This window comes from Verticillium dahliae, genomic scaffold, assembly GCF_000150675.1.
Source record: "Verticillium dahliae VdLs.17 supercont1.5 genomic scaffold, whole genome shotgun sequence".
In the NCBI taxonomy this organism is placed as follows: Eukaryota; Fungi; Ascomycota; class Sordariomycetes; order Glomerellales; family Plectosphaerellaceae; genus Verticillium; species Verticillium dahliae.
Window position 1 is genome coordinate 1,281,575 of NW_009276938.1, and position 22,198 is coordinate 1,303,772.

At 53.3% G+C, this 22,198-nt stretch overlaps 7 protein-coding genes across 7 annotated transcripts in view; 4 read left to right on the forward strand and 3 right to left on the reverse strand.

Moving 5' to 3' along the window:
• VDAG_03385 (endo-1,4-beta-xylanase) overlaps positions 1-332 on the forward strand; it is a gene marked incomplete at both ends in the record, with an annotated part of 1,645 nt that extends 1,313 nt beyond the window's left edge. The window contains one exon of the mRNA XM_009657250.1: positions 13-332. Within this exon, the coding sequence (XP_009655545.1) occupies positions 13-332 (320 nt within the window). The remainder of the gene's footprint in view (positions 1-12) is intronic.
• A 437-nt stretch (positions 333-769) lies between these two features.
• Positions 770-2,113, reverse strand: VDAG_03386 (uncharacterized protein; the record flags this gene model as incomplete). The annotated part of the gene is made up of 2 exons (XM_009657251.1): positions 770-1,100; positions 1,875-2,113. The coding sequence occupies 2 exons, from the start codon at positions 2,111-2,113 to the stop codon at positions 770-772; spliced, it is 570 nt and encodes a 189-aa protein (XP_009655546.1).
• Positions 2,114-4,461: 2,348 nt separating this feature from the next.
• On the forward strand, positions 4,462-5,866 carry VDAG_03387 (uncharacterized protein). The gene is made up of 6 exons (XM_009657252.1): positions 4,462-4,777; positions 4,850-4,981; positions 5,030-5,160; positions 5,221-5,320; positions 5,375-5,541; positions 5,598-5,866. Exons 1-6 carry the CDS (start codon positions 4,531-4,533, stop codon positions 5,673-5,675), a joined length of 855 nt encoding a protein of 284 aa, XP_009655547.1. The 5' UTR covers positions 4,462-4,530; the 3' UTR covers positions 5,676-5,866.
• Positions 5,867-7,128: 1,262 nt separating this feature from the next.
• Positions 7,129-8,489, forward strand: VDAG_03388 (repressible alkaline phosphatase; the record flags this gene model as incomplete). The annotated part of the gene is made up of 3 exons (XM_009657253.1): positions 7,129-7,182; positions 7,245-7,547; positions 7,671-8,489. 3 exons carry the CDS (start codon positions 7,129-7,131, stop codon positions 8,487-8,489), a joined length of 1,176 nt encoding a protein of 391 aa, XP_009655548.1.
• Positions 8,490-9,029: 540 nt separating this feature from the next.
• Positions 9,030-11,953, reverse strand: VDAG_03389 (uncharacterized protein; the record flags this gene model as incomplete). Its single annotated transcript, XM_009657254.1, has 6 exons — positions 9,030-9,705; positions 10,066-10,568; positions 10,759-10,839; positions 10,909-11,279; positions 11,339-11,643; positions 11,700-11,953. 6 exons carry the CDS (start codon positions 11,951-11,953, stop codon positions 9,030-9,032), a joined length of 2,190 nt encoding a protein of 729 aa, XP_009655549.1.
• A 501-nt stretch (positions 11,954-12,454) lies between these two features.
• On the reverse strand, positions 12,455-14,205 carry VDAG_03390 (4-coumarate-CoA ligase; the record flags this gene model as incomplete). Its single annotated transcript, XM_009657255.1, has 2 exons — positions 12,455-12,532; positions 12,601-14,205. The coding sequence occupies 2 exons, from the start codon at positions 14,203-14,205 to the stop codon at positions 12,455-12,457; spliced, it is 1,683 nt and encodes a 560-aa protein (XP_009655550.1).
• A 1,595-nt stretch (positions 14,206-15,800) lies between these two features.
• On the forward strand, positions 15,801-17,134 carry VDAG_03391 (benzoate 4-monooxygenase cytochrome P450; the record flags this gene model as incomplete). The annotated part of the gene is made up of 5 exons (XM_009657256.1): positions 15,801-16,190; positions 16,252-16,376; positions 16,429-16,724; positions 16,781-16,882; positions 16,932-17,134. 5 exons carry the CDS (start codon positions 15,801-15,803, stop codon positions 17,132-17,134), a joined length of 1,116 nt encoding a protein of 371 aa, XP_009655551.1.
• Positions 17,135-22,198: the final 5,064 nt, after the last annotated feature.

Sequence of the window (22,198 nt, forward strand, 5' to 3'; positions counted from 1 at the left end):
TACAACAAGAAGCCCGCGTGGACCTCCGTCTCCTCCGTCCTCCGCGCCGCACGCCACCGGCACCGTCGCGCCCCCCGTCGCCACCACCCTCACCACCGCCACGGCCCCCGCGCCCGCCACGACCACCGCGCCCACGACAACCCGTGCGCCGACGACCACGAGCACCACGTCCCGCGCCCCGGCCACCACCACCGCCGCCGGCGGGCCCACGGTCCCCCGCTGGGGCCAATGCGGTGGCAACGGCTGGTCGGGCTCGACTGTCTGTGTCAGCCCTTACACTTGCCAGAAGCAGAACGACTGGTACTCTCAGTGCCTTTGAGGTGTCTGCGTAGACGGAGCGCCGAGGGCGGCCTGCTGTGGGCTGGGCGTACCTTTTGCTCGACTTTCGACTGTACATAGTTTCAACATTGCACAAAGCTAAAATTGCCGACGCTGGATTCTACACCCGATAGTTGTTTTCCGCCGCTGAGGTGATTCGTGAGTGAAACTCTTGCGGATGATCTTGCAAGTCATTGTTAAGCATCGTGTTATGTTACGTGTTGCATGAGGGTCGTGGACTACTTGTCTAGAATGAGGTCTTCATCGTCAAACTTCTTAACAAACGAAAAATGAATTGCTCGTTCTGGCATGAGAAGCTTAGGCTTCGTTTTCTTTATGTTTTCTTTTTCTCATATTCCCGCCCGAGTCCGAGAGACAGCCAGCGCCAATCAGTCCTGCAACAAAGAAAATACTAAACGAATGTGTATCAAAATCCTCAGTCTTCTCTGGCCTACCTTTCCTTATTTGACTTCTGGCCCTGCTCGGCGCCGTCCACATTCTCGTTGTAGACAGCCCAAGTCTTGGGGTGACCGGTCGTTGACTTGGCACTGTTTGAGCGGGAAAGAGGGGAGAAGATGCGAGTAAACGCCCCTGCCAAGGAGCTGGAGCGTGGACGGTTGATCGCTCGCTCGCTCATCGATGCCTCAGTGTCTTTGTCAGTGAGGTGGCGGCGGAGGGACTCTGCTGCCGAGTTTGCGCCCTGGCTTCCTCCGCTCAGCAGCGGGGTCTCTTCTGTTGACGTGTCTAGTCCGTCCTCCTCAAGGTCCGTCATCTCGTCCGAGCTATCTTCTGCCAGTGGAGGGAACGATACGTACGTATGTTGGGTCGGGGGCTTGGTAGGGCTTCGCTTTTTGACCGGGGCTTTCTGAGTTGAAGTTGATGGGGCTTGGGTGCGGGGATCGCGTTCCTCCTTTCTATCCTCAGCTTCCTGTTGTTCTTTGGAGGGGCTTGGGGATGACATTGCACTTACTTTGGTGTGATGTTTGGGTATGATGCTTGGTGCGACGGGCTAAACGTAATATTGTTGAGAAAAAAGTACATGCATCAATAACATTACGAAGCCAAGCTGATAGCACTATTATATTGAGCTGGAGATTGTGAGATCAATACTGCAGGGGCGTAACAATATCATTGACTGAGATGTTGTGGGGCAGATAAGCGTTATCCTTTGTGAACATAGACTAGGTACGTTTGGGGCCAACCGCAACTAAATCCACGGGCTTGTATGTATGAACAAGAACAAAAGAGAGGTAAGCTTTCTGCCTGAAATTTGCGAAATGTTTCAAATCTATCGCAACGAACAATTTCACTGTTCCTTATGCTGCTTTCACACCGTTTCGAACAACCATATGCGCCAATCTACGTCACTACAGAGCCGAGGAATCCAGGTCTGATGATGTTTCGTACGTGATGTGTATTAATTAGGATATTAAAGGAGAGACATTAATTCTTGTAAGTTTCCAGAACCAATCACACTCTGCTGCGCCCGCGATGTTTCGCTGTACATGACCGTTGATCAACGCGCATCCCACGTTAGGATAGAGGGATCATTCGACTATTCCTTGGCATCCTGAAGCTCGCTGAGATCCTTCTTGTACTTGCCGTAGTCTCCGTACTGTCCGTAGCCTCCGTACTGTCCGTAGCCTCCCTTGGGAGTGGAGTATTTGTCGTACTTGGCGTATTGGCCATAGCCGTCGGGAGCAGGCTCAGCAACGGCTTTGGGCTCAGCAACGGGGGCCGGGGCGGCAATGATGCCGGTAACGGCGAGGAAGATGGCAGCGACGGAGAGTCTCATGTTGAATTATGTTCTTTGGGTCTGCGTAGCTGAGTGTTAGACAGAAGGGTGGATGATGGACAAGGACCAAAGGCTTACTGTTGCCGGGATGGGTTGGAGGTCGTACTTATACTTTTTTGTGATGCTGGGAAAGAACATGAGGTTGAGGCTCAGATGTGGGAAAAAGGCTGAGAAACGGAAGAAGACACACCACCATTTATGTCTTTCGAGAACCTTTGCTTCGGCGCCATCTGCTGCTTCGATTGGCTATACCGCCATCCATTCGCACACCGGCCAGTCTCGTCACGCCCGCCCCCTCTTTAAGCCAGCCATATCGAACCGGGTGAGGCCGCGATGGGCCAGGGGCCAGTTCTAAGGTGATGATCTTGCCATGCAAGCTCGCGGCGTTTTTGCTGATCTGGCCAAGACTGCTGCCCAACCTCTCGTGTTCACCGGTTGAGGCTAGAGAAACGTCAGATCCTCAGCTTGTTTGCCAACCCTTTTCTGCTGTGAACGCCGTCAGCGCCGCCAACGCCGCAGAGGGGCAGGTGAGACTGTGGAAGCCACCATGCACGCAAAGACTGGGTATGGAATATGGTGGTGATGCACGAGAAGCTATCAGTGGCGGACCGAGGTTTGTTGCCAAAGCCTCACCCGCGACGGTGGCTTGGAGACCGGAGCACCCTGGACGGTTTCGGCATCGCTGCTGATACCAAGGGTCGACCTTCATCCCAGACCGATCTAGGCTGAACTTACAACCCATCTAAAAATGGCTTTGTCTTGTCTATTGTGCTATGATTTGGCTCTCAACTTGCCGCAAAAAGGCAAGCCGGACTCGACAGGATCAGCAGCATCGCCTCAAGAAGCTCTCGTGTTGAGTCACGAGGGGCATTAAGGGTGAAGATCCTATCATCCGAAGGGTTGATGATGTATGAGAAGAAAAAGAGCCGGGCTATCGGCGTGAATATGGTTCATACGACCTATGCTATCGACGGGGTGACGAGGCAAGTGACGATGCCAACCTTAGCACCGGACCACGTGTACAGCGGACGAGCAACTCTGGGAAGCTTAGATACGATAGTTTGCCAGTGTTATCACCTCGCGTCGCCTGGTTGGACGTGCAAGTCGAGAAGCTTCAAGGGTGAGCAGTCCTCACACCACAGCCCTGCCATGCCCAGAGGCGTTTTGGGAGTCGACATGCATCGTCTTGCCCACTTTGGGCAAGCGAATGGTCCATGCTCCCTGTCCCGGATGCGTGGTCGTCCGGGTAGACAGGTGAGACTAGCGTGCAGAAGTGTTTCGTGCCCATCTGGCTTACTGCGACCCCTCGGCGACATTACCTCGCTTCCGATTTGACAGGCTTCTGTCGTGCCTCGTATTTCCTCCGCACGCAGCTCGGCCAGCCTATGAGCAATAGCGCCAATGTCTTCCAGCATCGGTAACCGGATGGGCAGGCAGGTGGGCGAACGACGAACTGAACTGGACGAGCGAAGAGGCCTGGTATGCATGCTTACCCTGTCTCCCCGCATCCTCTGCAGAGACCAGGGAAGCAGAGGGTCAGGTGTCATCTACTTGAAGTCGTGATGCCGACAGAAGTTAGAGGACCACGAGCTATCTCTACACCGGAGGCTTTTGGGCGTACAATCAGTGCAACATGGCGCGCTACCACTAGAAAATTGGAGTTTCTCTTCCACGCCTAGTCAATACGAGTCTTGGATTCGATCACCAACGTTCTACAGTTTTGCCGAGAGAAATAATTGTGATCTCCACATACAGCAGTCCTATCGTGACCTCTATGAAGACAGGGTTTCCCCTCAGTCTGCCCCAATCGAGCTCAGAAGGACGCCCCGCATTCCCTTGACTTTGCTCACTGCCGTGGTGCTACAGTACACGGTCGTGTTCCTAGTCGTGTCTCGGCATGGTCCCGGGCTTGGTTGTGATGGCCTCAGCCGCACACCCACCCCGATCCTTAGCGTCAGCGCGCTATCGCTATCGAAACGTGTAGCCACCTTGCCGACATCTCCGAATGGATGCATCGGTGTGTTGGCGACGCATCCAGCCCACATCTGACGGAATCGCACCTCGTCATGGCAACAAGGAGCAGCCTAGGGCTCGGTTGCTGCGCACGACATCTCACTCGCATGGAACGCCACTACGCCCGAGGCCTACGCTGGATTTGCAGACAAATGGGCACTTCGATCTAAACCGGGCGGTCCAGCTTGCTGATAGCTTATGTGCCTTTTCCTCGTTCCCGACATCCCGCCTCACGTCGATCTGCAAAGCCCACGAGCTGAAGCTCTCCCACCCCCAAAACTTGGGCCCAAGCTTCCCCTGTGCTCATTTTCTCCTCTTCAGAACCCCTTTTCACCAATTGAGCCTGCCATTATCCCAATCTTTCCCTTTTGTTTCTTTCGATTTTCGTTCAAGATTGCCTCACCATGTTCTCCAAGGAAGAGGCCCCATCATCCAGACCCCTCGCAGACCGCGTCGACGAGTCTGAGGAGGATGCTGAGTCGCTCCAGTCACTTGCTTCCGAAAGGTCCTGGACCAAACGAATAACACAATGGATGACTGCGCTTGCCGTGCTCATATTCACAAGCCTCGTCTCCATGCGTGTCGGAGCCCACCTCGCGACGCGGCCGAGTCGCCTTGATGCTTCTTGCGCGGCTCATACAACACAATGGTGTAAGTTGAGACACGGCCCCCATGACGGGCCGGGTTGAGCGGAACGCCAACGATTAACCGTTTGATCGACAGCACCTGTGCTCCGCGATATTGATGTCACGTACTCGACCAAGTACTTCAATGGGTCTTTCCTGGAGGAAAATATATATCGTCAGAAAGGCTCACCAGAGGTTGACGCTGCCTGGGAAGCCTTGGGCGTTGACTGTAGGTTTACAAGACCCCTCCCGCTACAAACCCTGCTGACGTGGCAAGATCGCCCCGGTGTCATCTCCATTGAGGACGGCCTCGCCAGCGGACTCGACATGTCCTTTGTCCAGCGCAACCCCAAATACGGCGCTGGCTTCTTTGTAAATGTTGAGGGGATGCATCACCTCCATTGTCTGGTAAGGGGAAGCGAAATGGACGAAGCGATGGGCTGGGATGACTGACGAAGAATGATTCAGAACCTCCTGCGAAAGTCGCTATTCTTCAATTACGACTACTACAAGGCTCTTGGTAAGCACGCTTTTGAGAATAACGACAATATCCTGAGCCATCACGTCAGTGAGTACCGACCTATCACTTCTTGATACTTTGAAGCCCGACTGACAGAGTCAGCCCACTGCCTCGACATGATCCGTCAGGTCTTGATGTGCAACGTCGATACTGGTGTCCTCGGGCAGGTCTGGGCAAATCAGGACGAGCCGGCCGCTTTCCCAGATTTTAATACACGACATCAATGCAAGAACTACGAAGATGTCCAAAAGTGGGCTAATAAGCTTCAGGTACGTAAGATTCTCCGTCATGGGCCACATCTGTCGTACTGATTGTGAGATGTTAGGCACCGCCTGCTGAGACCGTTCCTGAGGATTACTTGGAGCCGCCTAGACATGGCGACGTCATCCCGGGCACCCCATGAACCCTGCCGAGGGACCGAAGACCGAGAACTGTATCAGGTATACGAGAATGACTACATATGTAATGGTCATGTATGAGAAGTAATTCGAGGTGCGTCGTTGTTGACCCGAGTGATCGTATCGTACTTGTGTCTGACAGGTATGCAGACTAGATAGCAAGCATTAATCAGAGCTCACGCCCGTGCCTCATTCCTCTTTTATTTGAAGCTGGCTTGACGTGGCGAGCTTAGGGACCCCCATGGCCCAAGCTATGTATGTCGGGAGTGAGTGCGGCTCTTGAGCCCCCTCTCTCCCTTGTGTTGCATGCAGCCGGATGTCGCCAAGACAGAACGCCAAGTGATTCCAACGCCCTTGTTGATTGATAAAGCAAGTATGATGGAAGTTAATCAGCGACTCTTGACAAGAAATGGTGACAATGGGGTTTAGATTCTCCGAATCATCCCAAACATCTTTTTGCGCCAATGCAATCAAGTCTGCGGCCTCGCGTATCCAGCTGCAACATTCTCAACTTACCTAGAAAGCGCACTCCGAGTTCTGAACATTTCGGACACCGGACCGACAACCGGCGTGATGTCGGCGATGATGTTGCATTTGACGGAGGACTATCCTGATTGTGAAGCCAAGGCCCGAGTGGGCAGTTTATTCTCTGCGCTAACCGTCTCCCCGCACTACTGAACGTCGATCTTGGCCATCAAGGTTCATATGGCCGAAGCAGTAGCACGGGAATGTTACTTGAAACAACTCTCGCTGCCCTCCACGTGGTTCGACGATGTCTGTCTTCTGGCTTGACGTTTCATTCAGTTTCATCAGTTCCCGCCTAGTAGCCAAGCCAAGCCTTTGCTGCATCTCGCAACGTCCCATGGCTGGATCACACTCCCGAAGAAACTGCAAGTTGGTGGTCTATTGCTTGGACCGGCCTCTTTCGAGAGTCTGGTTCTCTTGGCATTCAGGAACAGGGGCCATTCCCGAGAGATAAACCATTCTTCCGAGCGGCACGGAGGCAACGACTCGGGCTCGCAGATGGTGGTTGTGGAGAGCGATTGACTCTTGGACCATGGCCAGAGCATGCCATGCATCCACGATCATTTAGGGCGAGGCACATTGCCTCTACGGGCACCTCCTAGCAACGTCCTCCCTGAGAAGGAGCTGCAGCACAAATTGTGTCTTGGCAATGCGCAAGATACTTAATGCCTGCGATGAACCGCTGTATTCGACTCGAGCTGCTCCGATGTGCCAACCCAGCCTTTTGATCACAAGCTCTTCCAATTGCTTCACAAGGTCTTGAGATAGCAGACCAGCAGTCCATTTCTTGAAGATACGACGCGAGGCTCTACCCTGCTTGCTGGGTCTTTCGCTCAGGCCGCCCTAGGCACCATTGAGCCCAAGAATTTCATTTTCATTGTCCCTGATGGCATGGCGCCAGCTTCGCAGACAATTGCTCGCACATATGAAGCCATGATTGAAGGCAGCTCCCGCCCTGGTGCGCCTGGAATTATTGACGAACTACCGGTAGTGTCACGGTGGGTGACTTCGTTCCCATTAGCGAAATTCACAATCTGATACAATGACAGCCTATCGGCAACCCGCGCACCCACTCGAACAACAATCTTGTCACAGACTCGGCCGCTGCCGGGACTGGTCTCGCCACGGGACACAAGACAAACAACGGTGCGATCGGTATTTTGCCTGACAACCAGCCCGTTGGATCCATTCTCGAGGCTGCCAAGCTTAATGGCTATCGGACTGCCCTTGTCGTTACCAGCATCATCAACCATGCAACCCCAGCCGCCTTCTCATCTCATGTGGTCAATCGCAATGGCCTCGCCGCCATTGCTGAGCAACAGATCGGTTGCAGTCACCCGTTGAATCAGTCCGTCGACATCCTGCTTGGTGGTGGACGCTGTTACTTCAAGCCCAAGTCCGACCCGGATTCCTGCCGAGATGACGAGATTGACCTCTTCGCATTCACCCAGGATAAGGGCTAATTTGTCGCGCAGAACCGCTCGGCGTTCGACGACCTTGATAAGGGTCTCGGCGACATCCGGCTCCGGTATGTCGGTCTTTTCAGCGACGGCGACCTCAACTACGAGATCGATCGCCAGCAGCAGCCTGAAGCGGATCGTGAACCCTCCCTTGCCGAGATGACGACGGCGGCCCTCAGCTCGCTGCACCGTGCCTCGCACTGCAAGGATAAGGGTTACTTCATCATGATCGAGGCCTCGCGCATCGACCACGCCTCACACGCTTACGACTCGGTCGCGCATCTATGGGACGTTCTGGAGTACAACAACGTTGTCAATGTTGTGACTAAGTGGATCGATGAGCATCCCGACACGGCTATGCTGTCAGTCGCCGACCACGAGACAGGTGGACTAACCTTCCCGAGCGGCTATGATCCCCGTCCGCTGGCCGCTGCCAAGCATTCCATCGCCTACCTGACGGAGCTGTGGAACGACTACAATGGCAACGACCGTCGCGGCTTCTTGAGGAACGAGATCCTCCCGGCGTATGGTGTCAATGATGCCACGGATGCGGAGGTCGAAGCGCTGCTCGCGGGCGACTTCGCGGCGAACCTTGCGAAGCCGATGAATAAGCGCACTGGCCATGCCTGGTCGACGTGTGGTCACTCCGCCGTCGACACGACGCTGTACGCCTATGGTGCGGAAGATATGGGTGATCAGCTCATCATCGACATGGCCGGCGCGCACAATAACACAGAGTTGCCAAAATATATCGCAAAGGCGTTGAAGGTCAGCCTAGAGGAGGTGACAGAGCTGCTGCGAGCCAATGGAACGGACTGGATCCCTCGGGTCTGAGCTGTGGGAAAGCTGTCATGGCTGAAGTACAATTAGACTCTTGATAGCCATGGAATTGATAACATCTAGTGTTTCATGTCTCTGAAACTGCCTGGTGTTCAGTTCTTGTTGGACTCAACGTGAAGCTGACATGTGCGTCGTTATGTTCTTGAGTTAATGACGTCTCAATGACTGGACTTTCCGCTCTTATTTGCATCTACACCCAAACCCAAACACAGGGCACGAGGAATGAACGTGGAAAGAGGATGAAAATTCTTACACTTGATTGCGTACAAAATAATGTCTTACAACAGCAACAACCTCGATCCGCTGCACTATTTGAATGCCGATTGGGGCTTCCTCGATTTCTTGTGGTCAGGACCAGCGCTTCCAAACATGACTTTCCCAGCCCAAGTGGAGGTTAAGGAGCATGCCATGCCATTGATACCGTGGTTTGGGAAAGGAAAACAGTGTGAAACACTATGTCAGTGCAAGTAATACTAAAAATATGGTGCGCCTTTCTCCAAGATGAAACTGCCTGAGTAACATTATGCAAATGAATCAGTCACGGAACTGGGCCTCTCGCCCGTGTTCGCTAGGTTCCAGTGCCGGAGGCATAGGCCAGTCCGCCTCAAGGTCCCTTTCCTGTAACGTGACGCCGAAGAACGCATCATCATATTCCATCACCTCCAGTCCTTCCATCCCGCTGTCCGGGCTGCCCAAGTCATCAGTGCTACTGGGCGTCTGGTCATCTGGCCCGAGAACGTCTTGACCGCCAGTCTCCTTCTCCTGCTGACAGGCGAGCATACCAGGAAACTTATCCCATGGTAGAGCGTTCGCCGTGACCGAAATGGAGGTAGTGGGCGTGGCTGGCATAAGCTGGGGAGCATTGAGGCTGGGGCCGTTGGATATCCTCTTGCTCGAGGTCCAGTGTACTTGCAGCAACGCAACAATCTCGGACTTTTGGGGGACCCTGGCCTCGCTGACGGCCATGTCAAGGGTCAGGGCCAGTCGCATATAGAGGGAGGGGTGGTAGAAACAAATGTCGATCCAGCTCGTTGCGCTCGAGCCCTCTATTGAGGTGTCATCGGGCCGCGCAAGATTGGCAGCTTGGCGAACTGCACCGCTCACCCAGTCAATACCATCGTAGAATGTTCGGTATGTTCGCATAGCATCAATGAAAACCTTGAGACGCTCTTGCTTGGCCATGATGTCGGCCGTGGTGCTGTGCCGTGGCCTCAACATAAAGTCAAGTGTATGCAGAAGAAGAGGCGTCATGAAAAAAGCGATACTGTCATCAAGGTCAACAAGAGGCAAAAGAAAGGGACCAACACCGAGAACATACGCGCTGAGAGGCAAATAACGGATCAAGTCAACCTGGAGCAACTCTTGAAGGCAAGATGTCATTCCCAGGGCTGCCTCCCTCACTTCTTGGCCCTGAGAAGACTTGGGAGACACAGCTGTGGTGCTTGGCGGTCTATCGTCTTCTGGTTCGAGAAGCATTTCACGGTGTGAAAGAGCTATTCGGCAAGCGCTAAAACCAATGAGAAACTCCTCGCGGAACGGCACGATGCCCATATCTGGAAGGGCCACTTACAAGTAAAAGATGTGCAACAAGTTGGTGTGCACGATAACAGAGCGTTGGCGAAGCCCTGACGGCTTCCTCCCAGGAGTAGGTTGAGTCTGCTTTTTATACCAATCTTTCAGTGCTGTCCGACATTTACTCAATCTCTGATGTGACTCCTGCACCCGACAGCTGCTCCCATTGGTGTCTGTTACTGGCGGTAAGACATCTTTCAGGATGTTACACAAGCACATCAGGTGGATATAGATATCCAGAAGGCGCCGCCTCGACTCGCCGGTATGAACCTCGGAGTGCGTCAACTCGTTGTCGAAGTCAGAAGGTTCGAGAATAGGATATGCTGTTGGGATTTGCATGCTTCTCCTCATGCCGATCGACAAGAATCGGTCACGAACGATACAGCACCACCAGAGGCGTTTCAGCATCTGGATGTCGTGAAGATTTCGCTGAGAGCTGGACTCTGAGCTTTTGACAGCCGCCTCAATGTCCCAGGCAAGGTGAGCTTTTGCGCATCGAGCCTGATGTATGGCAAAGGATAGCCAGGCCGTGTTCGTCCTGTTGCGCTGAACACTGGGTGGTGGACACCACATGGTTAACAGAAGAGCAGCACGTGCGGACACTGCTGGTGGTGCTTCGGGTCCTGCGTCAAAAAGTGCCTGAAAATTAGTCTCGCGATTGGGATAAAACCTTTGCACGACAGATCGGTACCTTTGCCCTGTTGTAGAATGCCGCTCTGGCTGATTGGATGCTGAGGAAACCGAGCGCTTGAACTACTGTTAATGGCACAAACTATGATGACGAGTGGGTTAGTAAAACATGGTCCGGCTTGGTATTCAGAGGACTCCCCGAAATACGCACGTTACTCGCAGTGAACAACATTGCTTGGAACACAAGAAGGGGGACCTTTGTAGTGGCCTCGTCCGGTGTTTCGACCCGATAGGCCGCCCAAAACTCAGCTTCATCGAGCAGAGGCAGAAAAGGGTGTACGTGCAAAAAGTATTCGCGCATAAACTCGTCCAGGATGGGTTTGTTCGGGATATGAAAGCAGCCCTTGGTCTGGAGGAAGACGATGTCTGGTTGAGACAGACCAGCCAGTCCATCAGTATCGAGGAAGGGACATGATGGAGAAGGTCCCCAGGGCCCAACCACCTCACGCGTAGAGTTGGACTCATAGTGCTCAGGATCTGATGCCGCAGGAGGTATATGGAGTAGTAAGTCCAGTGCAGTATCTGGTGTTGGCCAAACAGTCAGCAAAGCAGCGTCCAAGGGCGTACAATCATGCGCATACCGGTTGCAAGATCATTCTTGGTGGAAAGCTCGGCCGGGAAAGCAGTCATCGTCTCTACCGCAGAGGTATGTAGTAGCGCAATCTCAAGTGACGGTTCTGGCTCCTGAGAAGTAGATACGTTTTCCGAGTCGGTGCCCATGTCCACCGGTATGTCCAGCTCGTTCAAGGCTGGCAGCGTTGGGAATCCTTGATTTGAATTCACAGCATTTGTCGCCGCGTCGATGTCAATGACATCCTCTGATTTACTGCTATTTCCGGTGGCAAAGACCGCTTCGTAATCGGGATTCGCTATCGAAGGAAGTCGACTGCGTGATTCCCATGAGTTCCTTTTCAGAATAACACCAAGCACTGTGGAACATACCGCCGAGACGCCCGATCAGCAACTATGCATGGCTTCTCGTCGAGGTGACAATTGGTACAAGGCGGCCCAAGAAGGCTGACATTGCATCGGACCTTGCGCTGGCGGCAACAGAGACACGCTTTGACAGAACGCCGGCGGTGACTTCGGCCAAGACGGAAGTTTTGGCTGTCACATAACGGCGGTTGAGGATCCAGACTGCCTGGGTCGGTGGTTGAAGGCAAGTCAAGGATCTGGGATGTATGCTCTTGCTGCATTTTGACGGAGAGTAGAACTGGTCAAAGGATTACCCCGAGAGTCTGGAGACAGCGACTAGGTCATGGTTGACTCTCATGTGAGGCAGGGAGTGCAATTGTCGCCGGGGTCAATCATTGGGGTATTGAAAAGGGAGAAGATTCGTGAAGTGAGGTCCCATTCACAGATGCCGTGTAGTGAATGCGGGGGAGAGCGGAGCTTTCTAGGTAGCTGAATCTGAATGGCGCTGGCTTGGTCGACCGAATCCTGGGCGACGCAGCATAACATGGTATTAATTCCGCGCCCCTGACGTGTACCACCTTGGAACTACCTATGTACAGATGATGGCGGTTATGCTAACTATCTTGGGAAGACTACTGAACCAAGGACATACGACAAAGTGGGCAGCGCAGGGCTGCTGTGTGAACGCCGTAACCTGGCAACCCATTAAAACCTCGGCAATAGCGAGCACGATCTACAGAGGTTCCCCGCATTTCTACATCCAGATTCTGGTCGGCCTCTTTCTACACTAGCCTTGCCTTCACGCCGTCGACCTCCTGTTGTGCCCTCTGCCGGAGGGCTCGACGGAGGATCTTCCCTGTCTGCTCCAAGGTTAGCGATCGATCAAAAGGCTAAGAAATGCAGGGTTCCCCGCCTCGGATCGACGTACCGGGAGTCGAGGGATGCTGTCCACAAAAGCTAGCCCACCTCTGAGTTGCTTGTACTTGGCGACTCGCTTGTTCACCCAGTCGAAGAGGTCTTCCTCCGTCACTTCCGGGGTTCTGACTACGTAGGCACGAGGTACTCCCTCGCCCCGGACGACGACCCCGACGACCGCCGCGTCCGTGACACCTTTATGATCGAGCAGAACCCCTTCGATCTCTGTCGGCGACACTTGAAAGCCGCGCACCTTGATCAGGTCCTTGATGCGGTCCACGATGTGAATCTTGGCCCCCGCCGCGTACTTGTCCACGTAGACGACGTCCCCTGTCTTCAGCCACGTGATGCCATTTTCCGTGTGGAGAGTATCCGCTGTCGCAGTCGGATTCTTCCAATACCCCTTCATCAGCGTCGGCCCTGAGAACCAAAGCTCCCCGCTCTTGTTAGCGTCCGTGACCTCTGTTCCGTCTTCTGCCACGAGCCTGAATCGCGCGTTGGGCACGATTTCGCCGACGGATGACGTTTTCTGCTGGTCGTCGGGGCCCTTCATCGATCCGGTGCAGGTGACCTCTGTCATGCCCCAGCCCTGGCTGATGAAGTGTTGGCCGTCTGGCCATATCCTCCTCTCGACCTCGAGCGAGATTTCCGGTGCCAAAGGTGCAGTGCCCGATACCACGTCACGTATACTGGACAGATCGAACTTGGCCGTCAGCGGGCTTTTGGCGAGGGACAGCAGAATGGGGGGCGCCGTCATGATTGTGGTGATCTTGAAAGTCTGGATGTGGCTGAGGAGCTTCTCGAAATTGTAGGCTGGCATGATGTACGTCGGGATGAGCATGCGCGGGTTGTTCACGATGAACGACGTTTGACCTGCAGCGTGGTACAGGGGCATGAAGCAGATGCTCGCATCCGGAGTCTCGCCGGCTTTCTTGTCGTTGATCTGCCGCCGCAGGAAAGTTGTCGCCTCACCATTCGCGACATATGCAAAGTGTGTAATCTCAACGCCCTTGGGGTTTCCCGTGGTCCCCGAACTGTAATTCAGACAGCAAGTCGTGGTTCGAGGGTCCTGCGGCTCCACCCAATCAAAACGCGCCGCCTCGGACGCAGAGGCAAGCATGTTGGTCCACGACGGCATGGGTCTGGTGGTTTCTCGCAGGTTTGGATCGCTGCCGTCGATGGAGAAGAGGCGGCTGCTTGGAATTCCCGCTTGCAGACACGCTTCGCGCGTTGTTGCGAGGGCGACGCTTTCTGCAAAGACGAACGACGCGCCGCTATCCCGCAGCTGATGAGCAAGCTCTCTGGGTTGCAGGGCTATGCTCGCGCCTGTGAAGATTCCACCAGCCATGAGAACGCCCATGAACAGAGGCGGGAAGAAGAGGCTGTTGCTGCTGCATACTAAGACACGATCTCCCTGGCTCAAACCCGCTCGTTGCAGGCCGAGAGCCACTCTTTTGGACAATAGCCGAAAGTCAGAAAAGGTCAGAAACCTCGTTGCGGGTGAGTCGGCATCGAAGAAGATCTTCTGGTCGACGAGTTCGCCAAACGATGAGCCGAACACCCATTTGTGCAAAGCCACTTCTGGCGTCGGGGTAGTCCAGCGAGATTCGATAGGCATCTTGTTGTGGGAGGGGTTTTGATGTTCCAATAATTACCTAGTTAGATTGGGGGAAACAGTAGGAGCAATGGCAGACTTCATTCCATCGAACCCCTTTGCGGTTTTATGTCATGAGTATGCTGAAGATCGAGAGCTCACCGCCGTGGCAGGTACCTCGGTAGTATGTGGGGACTCTGTTGCGATTTCAATCTGGTGCGCGCACTCGGACGCATTTTAACTTTGGATTTGCGGGTTCATTCATCTACATGTAACTCGGTTGTTCATTCCGCTGGCAGAGCGGTAGATAGGCCGGTATGATGCATATTGCATCAAAGCCTTCAGGGGCCATTAAGGTTCTCCATGTACATTACTAACCTCTTTCGTGGCATGACCGGGGCACTTCAGGTGGGGTGGCGTCACTCATCACTTGCTATGGATATCATGTCCAAGCGGGTAGAATCTTGCATCATCTTGCGATTCTTCCGCAGTCCGTCCACAAGATCGAGCAATGTCGCTATTCTTGCCAAGACATGACCTGACATTCGCTTCAGCTCCAGCCCTTACTCACCCATTAAACAAGATGCAAGGATGGTACGAAGCCATGTCAACACGCTCTGCACGCCACCAAGTCTGACTTGCACGGTAATCCAATTCATGCCAATGGCTCCGGACCAACTTGAGGACCCTCGGCTAATGTGGGTCTGCACTAAGGCGATGTACCCCGCGATGTGCGGCAGCTCTATCTTCGGGTCATGTGGGGCAACCCCGTGCTGAACCACGTTCATGGCGGCAGAAACAATCTGGGGTAAGGTGGATTCATGGGCACCGAGTCGACAGGCTTTGTCTTATGGCGCAGTATATAGATCGTGGAACTCTAGCACAATGGCAATATCGTTTTCAACTTGGCATTTGTTATTTTTTGGCCCGTTCTGGTCTCGCTCTGTCCATCATGCTCTGGACCTCCACGTCGACTGGCCAAACGGCCCATCTGACTGCCTTTACCGTTGGTGCCTTATTTCATATATTGCTGTTCAGACGTGGCGAATGGGACAATTACGCGTCCAGGATTGTCCTAGCGTTTGCCACTACATTCTCAGCATCCGTTGCTGTTGTGTTCTATGGAGCGCCAGTCCCATCACAGGATGATCTATGGCAGGCCGTCAAAGACGTATCATCCCTCCATGGCGCACTCATCGCTGGTCTCTCTGTGAGCATGGTGCTCTACCGCTCTCTGTTCCACCCCTTGAGACGTTTCCCCGGGCCGTTTGCTGCCAAGCTTTCTGGCGCTTACTCCACACGGCTTGCGAGGAAGAATGAACAGTTCTTCATCGAGGCAAAGAAACTGCATGAAACGTATGGAGACTTTGTTCGCATCGGTAAGAGCTCCTGGAAAAAGGTTAGCAAAGTCCATCTGACCAGCTTCTGTTATCTCTAGGTCCCACGGAAATATCCATCGCACATCCAACAGCCGTGCAAGCCCTACACGCCAACTCGTCACCGTGCTCCAAAGGTCCATGGTACAATACTCAGCTTCCAGCCAGGTCGGTCCATACAACCCGAGATCGTGAAGACCATGGCCGAAGGCGCAAGGCATGGGATCGGGGCTTCTCATCAAAATGTTCGTGCTGGCCCAGTCCAAGGTTGAAGACGCTCGCACTAAAACCCAGATAGCTCTTCGGGACTACGAGCCCCGCGTCAGGACCTACACAAACCAACTCCTGACTCAGATTGATGCCAAGAAACACGGCGCAATCAACGTCTCCAAGGAATTCAATCTGTACAGCTTTGACGTCATGGGCAACTTGGCTTTTGGCAAGAACTTTGGGCTCATCATGTCGCAGAAGATGCATCCTGCCATGGAGTTACTGCAGGCCACAACAGCACTTAGTGGGATGTTGATGCACATGTCATGGGTTGTCCTGTTTGGCAGGAACGGTCCGCTTTTGACGAGACACTTGAAATCTTTTGAACGCTGGCTCGACGAGCAGACGAAGGAGCGAATGGAGGTGAGCCTTGGCACACATTCTGGCTTCCTTTTGCCACTTTGCCGGCTAACAAACAGTACAGAATGAGCCTGATATCCCAGATGTGTTTTCCTGGGTCCTGGGAGACTATCGATCCAAAGTGCAGCCGACGAAACAAGACTATATCGATCTGTGCGGCGACTCGATGCTCATTGTCGTTGCGGGAAGGTAATGATTTGACCCGCGGGGGAAGCGAGCAAACATTGCTGACCAGTCTCAGCGACACAACTGCCACATCTCTCACTTGCCTGTTTTTGCAGTTGACACAGAACCCGACTAAGTGTCGAAACCTGCAGGAGGAGATTGATAAGTACTTTGCGGACCGCGACGGCACGGATCACGCATCGTTGGCCAAACTACCATACTTGCAGGCCTGCATCGACGAGTCACTCCGCTTGTACCCACCCATTCCATCGGGACTACAGAGACTCACTCCGCCAGGCGGGATCCGTGTGGAGAACACCTTCATCCCAGGCGACACCATTGTTCAGGTTCCTAGCTACACACTCTATCGAGGTAAGTTGCGCCTGCACATTGCCGACACAGAAAGGCCCTTGCTGATGGCGTCCTAGACCAACGAGTGTTCCCACGCCCGGATGAATTTGTTCCTGAGCGATGGACTTCCAAACCCGAACTTGTCAAAGATAAGGCAATCTTTGCCCCATTTTCTATTGGTAAGCATTCGAGTATCCCAAATGAGAAGCATCGGCTGACGACTGCCAGGTCGATATTCCTGCGTAGGCAAGCAGCTTGGACTCATGGAAATCCGGACCGTCACTGCTGAGCTTTTGCGCCGCTACAATGTTTCTCTGGCTCCTGATCAATCAGTCAAGGCCTTCACCGACAAACTTGTCGACGGCTTCACTCTGACTTGCCCAAAGCTAGACATCATTTTCACACCCAGGGACAAGGGTAGCCAGGGTTGACCAGTTGCGGTCTTGGTGGGGGATGACTGTATGATTGCATGAGTTTATTTCCAGTTTTTCAAATGTGGTAACGATTATGAATAACATTGTTATTTCAACACTTTCTTGTTGTGTTAACCTTGTATCGAAATCTTTGCTGGGAAGCGACGCTTGTGAGCCTCTGCGAAGACACCCTACCCATTTCACGCTATCATGAAACATCCTGGGATTCCTTTCTTCATTCTTTTTTCCCAGCCATATTTGCATGCAAACCAATGTACAGCGAACAGCGGGGGGGTTGTCCGTGTCCTTACATGGATCGTAATGTAAGAAACGGATTAGTGCACGAGTAGTATCAACTAATGTAATGCTGAAAATATCCGAGACTGACAGGTGATGCCAATGTCTGTGCGTTTGTGCTGGCGGCAAGGTTGGAGGGTTCTGTGGGTTGCAAAACTCGGCATCTAGTCGTCTAGTTTCATGATGATGACACGCAACGAGACTAAAACCAGTCCGAGCGAAAGGTGTTCAACAGCCAGGCGTCTGATCTATACGGAGAAGAGAACTTATCTCCAGACCTCAGCATAACGATGGACCGAGGCCTTGGCTGTATATCCGTATGATGCTTGAAGACACATCTTCCATTCGACTCTCAGTGACAAACCACAAGACCTGCCTGGCTGACGACTCGGCAACACCTTATGCATACAGGCACAGTTGTCACCACGGAATTGAACAAAGTGGATTGATTGTTGTTAAGGTACAAAAGGAGACTTCCAGAAGTCCAAACGAAGGTAATTGGTCAGATCCAGCATCGGTAAGGAGTCTTACCGGGGCGATAACGACAGAACAAATGCATCAAATGAGGACTCCACATTTGGGATGAAAGTACTCCTGGGTCACAGAACAGAACCTTGCCTGATCGGCAACACACCCCCTCAGATGGGTAGGCGAGCCTCTCTCTGACCATCTGAACCACGAAAGATCAGGCAGATGCCTGTTGGCGGCTTTTGGTAGAGAATTTGGTGCCTTTGGAACAGTTGGCGTTCTCAGGGCAGATGAAGGAAATCGTGCTTGTGAAGCAAATAAGGATGTGTGTAAGTGTTAGGAGAGGTGGGCGAAATTGAGCAAGCTGTTCACTGGTGGACCGCTGGTACGCACTCCATCTGCAGAAGCTTCACGAAGTTCTGATGCTTCTGAGTCGGGAGAATCTTTGTAAGCCCATCGCTCACTATCTTGTCAGTGCTCATCCAGTCCACGGATATCTTCCCCTGTCTGACTGTTTGTCGGATCCAAAGACGATGGATGTCAACATGCTTGAGCTTCGTAGTGGCTTGAGGCCTCTCACTAGTGAGTAACAGCAGCGTTTGGCGGTTATCACAGAACATCTGGATCGGAACCTTGCCATGAAAACGTAGCTGAAGCTCCTTGATCAGACGAAGAGTGGCAAGGTAGTTCCTCGCTGCGACACTGAGGGCCACCAGCTCAGCTTCGGTGCTAGAAGTGACCACGGATCGCTGCTTTGTAGCTTTCCAGTCAATTGGACCTCCAAAGAGCATGGTGGTGTATCCTTGTGAGCTAAATCTGGTGATGGGATCATCGCCGAATGATGCGTCGCTCGCACAATACAGCGATGTAGAATGGTCTCCTGATCCTCCGTAGGACAGCGAGAGAGTCCTTGTGCGATAGAGGTAGCGGAGACAGTGGTCTGCTGCAAGGTGATGGAGTTCTGTCGGCCTGAGCAGAGACTCCGCAAGTCTTGAGGCAGCTTTGGCCACATCAGGTCGTGTTGTGGTTGCTGCGTAATTGATGGAACCAATTTTGCGTTGGTATAGTTGAATGGATTCAGCAGAGGCTTCGTAATCCTTTGGAGCAGGTGCTGGGTCTGTTGATAGAGGCGTCAAATGACCTCTGGTGGATGGCTGGAGGTTGAGGTCCTTCATCTTTTCAGTGATGTAGTTCTCCAGAGACAGCCAGAGCTTGCGCTGGCTACGATCTCTGACCACTCTGATGCCTAAGAACCATCTGACCTCGCCAAGTTCTCGCATCTCGAACAGAGACTTGAGCTGGCTCTTCAGCTCTTCGGCCGCTTGGCGATCCTCTTTGCGGTTCATGAGGATGATGTCGTCAACGTAGAAGAACATGATCATGCCTCTGCCCATGAAGACACAGTTATCTTCCTCGAGAGCCACGAGGCCGATCTTCCGCATAGCCTCGGACAGCAGCTTGTGCCAGAGAAGCGGTGATCGGCGCAAACCGTACAAAGCTCTCTTCAGCTTGAAAATCGTGCGCCTCTGTGGAGCGCCCTTCTTCTGTTGCATCTCCTGCATGAGATCCCAGCCCTGAGGGGCCCAGACGTAGACTGTCTCGTCGAGGTGTGCATTTGGAAAGGCGTTGACGGCATCCAACTGGTGCGTGTCTAGGTCAAACTCTGCACAGATGGCCATCAACGTTCTGAACGTCTTGGCTGCCAGTGTCGACGCGTATGTTTCCATCTCATTCTTGGGCTGTTGGTCTCCTCGTACGCAGAGCCTGGCCTTGAACTTGGTCACGTAGCCGGTGGAGTCAACCTTGTATTTCCAGACCCAGGTCAACCCGAGAACCTTGTGTATTTCCTGGTCGACCGATTCGAAGGGGACTTGCTCGATTGTGTCCATATTTTCAATGGTGTTGACCTCCTGGACGCTTGCTTCTAGCCACTGCTTTTTGTGATCAGAATGAAGCATCTCCTTCCAGGATCTTGGCTCCGCGGGCATATCTGTTCGGAGAAGCGGTTTCTTGTTCGATGGAGTCTGAGTGTGAAAGAATGAGTATTCCACGGTCAAATGTGATGATGGAGGCATTTTCTTGCTGCGGCGGGCTCCTAGAGCCTGGTCGGTGGGGGTGCCGTCTTTGAACTGTGACGGCTTTCTGTCTCTAGCGCTCCTTCGAGTGCCTTGGATTTGTGTTGATGGCGACGGCTGTGGGGCTGGTGCCACTGATGGTCGGGCCTCCACAGTCTCTGTCTCGTCTTCAGCTGAACTTTGATCAGCTGGTGTGTGTTGAGGTGTTGATTCAGGGCTCCGAGCTACTTCGATAGTGTCTTCAATAGCCTCTTCAGTCACTTGAATGGTGTCTGGCACGGGGATCGTGTCTTCCACAGCATCTTCAGCCCCTTGAATGGTGTCTATTACGGCATCTTCCACCCCCTCAGAGACAGCTGGCTGGCCTTGTCCAGTCTCCGTCTCTGGAGTTGGACGTGGTGACGGCAGGACATCATCTCTGCTGGCTGTGTGACCTTCCCGGGGTCGCAGTATCTCCGCGTTGATCTTTCCTCCAAGTTGGAATGTCCGGGCTTTCTCGAACAGGTCGATGGTGGCAACATCGAACTCGTCAATGTCCAGTGACGAGTTGAAAGGATTCTGGGCGTCCGCAACGGGCACGTCCAAAGCCTGGAATTCGTCCTGTAGAATTGGCTTTGGGGATTGGGCGTCCTTGAAAACTGTGGACTCATCGAAACCCACGTCTCTTGTCCTCAATACTGCTTTCATCTCTGGAACCCAGATTCTGTATATGTTGCTGCTGTCGTATCCACAGAGATAGCCGATGTGGGCTCTCGGAGCCAGCTTCTGCTTTCGGTTACGTCCCTCTTGGGCGTCTGCCGTGAGAGGATACGCCCTGCATCCGTATCTTCGCAGGTGAGCCAGGCCTGGAGCCGTAGTTCGAGCGGCAAGGCCCTTGGAGTTGAGCCAGTCGTTCAGCCTTCCTTCTGGTGTCGCCCACTGTAGGCGTCCCTTCGGCGTGAGATTGTGGAGATATGCAGCGGTTTGTACCACCTCTGGCCACAAATCCTCCGGGAACCCAGCAGCCGAGGTAAGGGTTCTTGCGATGGTGAATATCGTGCCTCCATTGCGTTCTGCGGCACCGTTCTGTTCTGGTGTCCTTGCGGCTGATCTCTCCAAGAGAATGCCGCGCTCTTCTGACCAAGTAACCAGATTGCTGCGTAGTGCTGAGTCCCAGTCAACTCTCAGGACCTTGATGACCAGATGGTACTGTCTCCAGAGAAACATCTCAAAGTTGATAAACGCCTGGAAGCCATCTGCTCTGGCAGGCAGAATCCTGACAACAATCTTCCCCGAATATGCGTCCGTTATTACAAGGCACGACTCCATGCCGTTGTACGACTTCCCAGGGCTGAAGAAGTCCAGGTTGACGCGCTCAAATGGATTCGTCGTCGTGTACGTTGGCTGTCTCCGAGATACAATCTTCTTGGATTTCGCTACCCCGCAAGACTCGCATTCGAATGTTGTTGGCCCTTTCACCCCAACTCCAGTACAGCTGTATGGCAGCTGCTGTATGGCCTCTGGGTGGGCATGAGCCAGCCGTTCGTGCCAGAGCCTCGAGTCGCTGACCATCGCGGCTCTCTGCTTCTTGGAGTGATAGAAGGAAGTGGTGCTATGTAGGGTGTTCACCGCATACTGGCCACCCTTCTCCTGAAGTGGGATCTCTGAGCCAGTGGCTGGGTTGAACAGCATGTTCCTGAGGGAGTCCAGTCCGAGTCCTTGGCGTTGGAGCTGCCTGGCTGAAATAAGCGTCGTCGGGTAGTCTTTGATGTACGAGACATCATGGCAGGTGATGCTGATGACGTTCTGCTTGCTGTCGAGGGTGTCGATGGCCATCGTGCCATGCCCTTCGACGGGGCTTGATTTGCCTCCTCCTGTGCTGTATCTTACAGTGTCGGTGGCCTCGCGAAAGTTGGTGAGGAGGTCTTTGTTGTTGGTTATATGGTTGGGTGTACCCGAGTCGATCAGGAACTCGTGACGGAGATCCCCTCCTCGGTTTGTCCGTTGAAACTCGTCCGAATCAGCGACGGAGAAGTTGCTCATGAAGTTGGTGTACTCGTCATCGCAGCTCTGTTCATCATCGTCACCGAGGAAGTTGTTAAAAGCAGAGACGGCGACTCCACTGGTGCCTCTTGCCTCCTGCCGCTTCTTTTTGTCCTCCTTGATTTTCTCGTTCCAGAATTGCATGTGCTTGGCTTCATCCTTTTCTTCGCTTCGTCAATGCAGTCCAGGATGTTCTGAATGGATTGATAGCTCTTCTTCC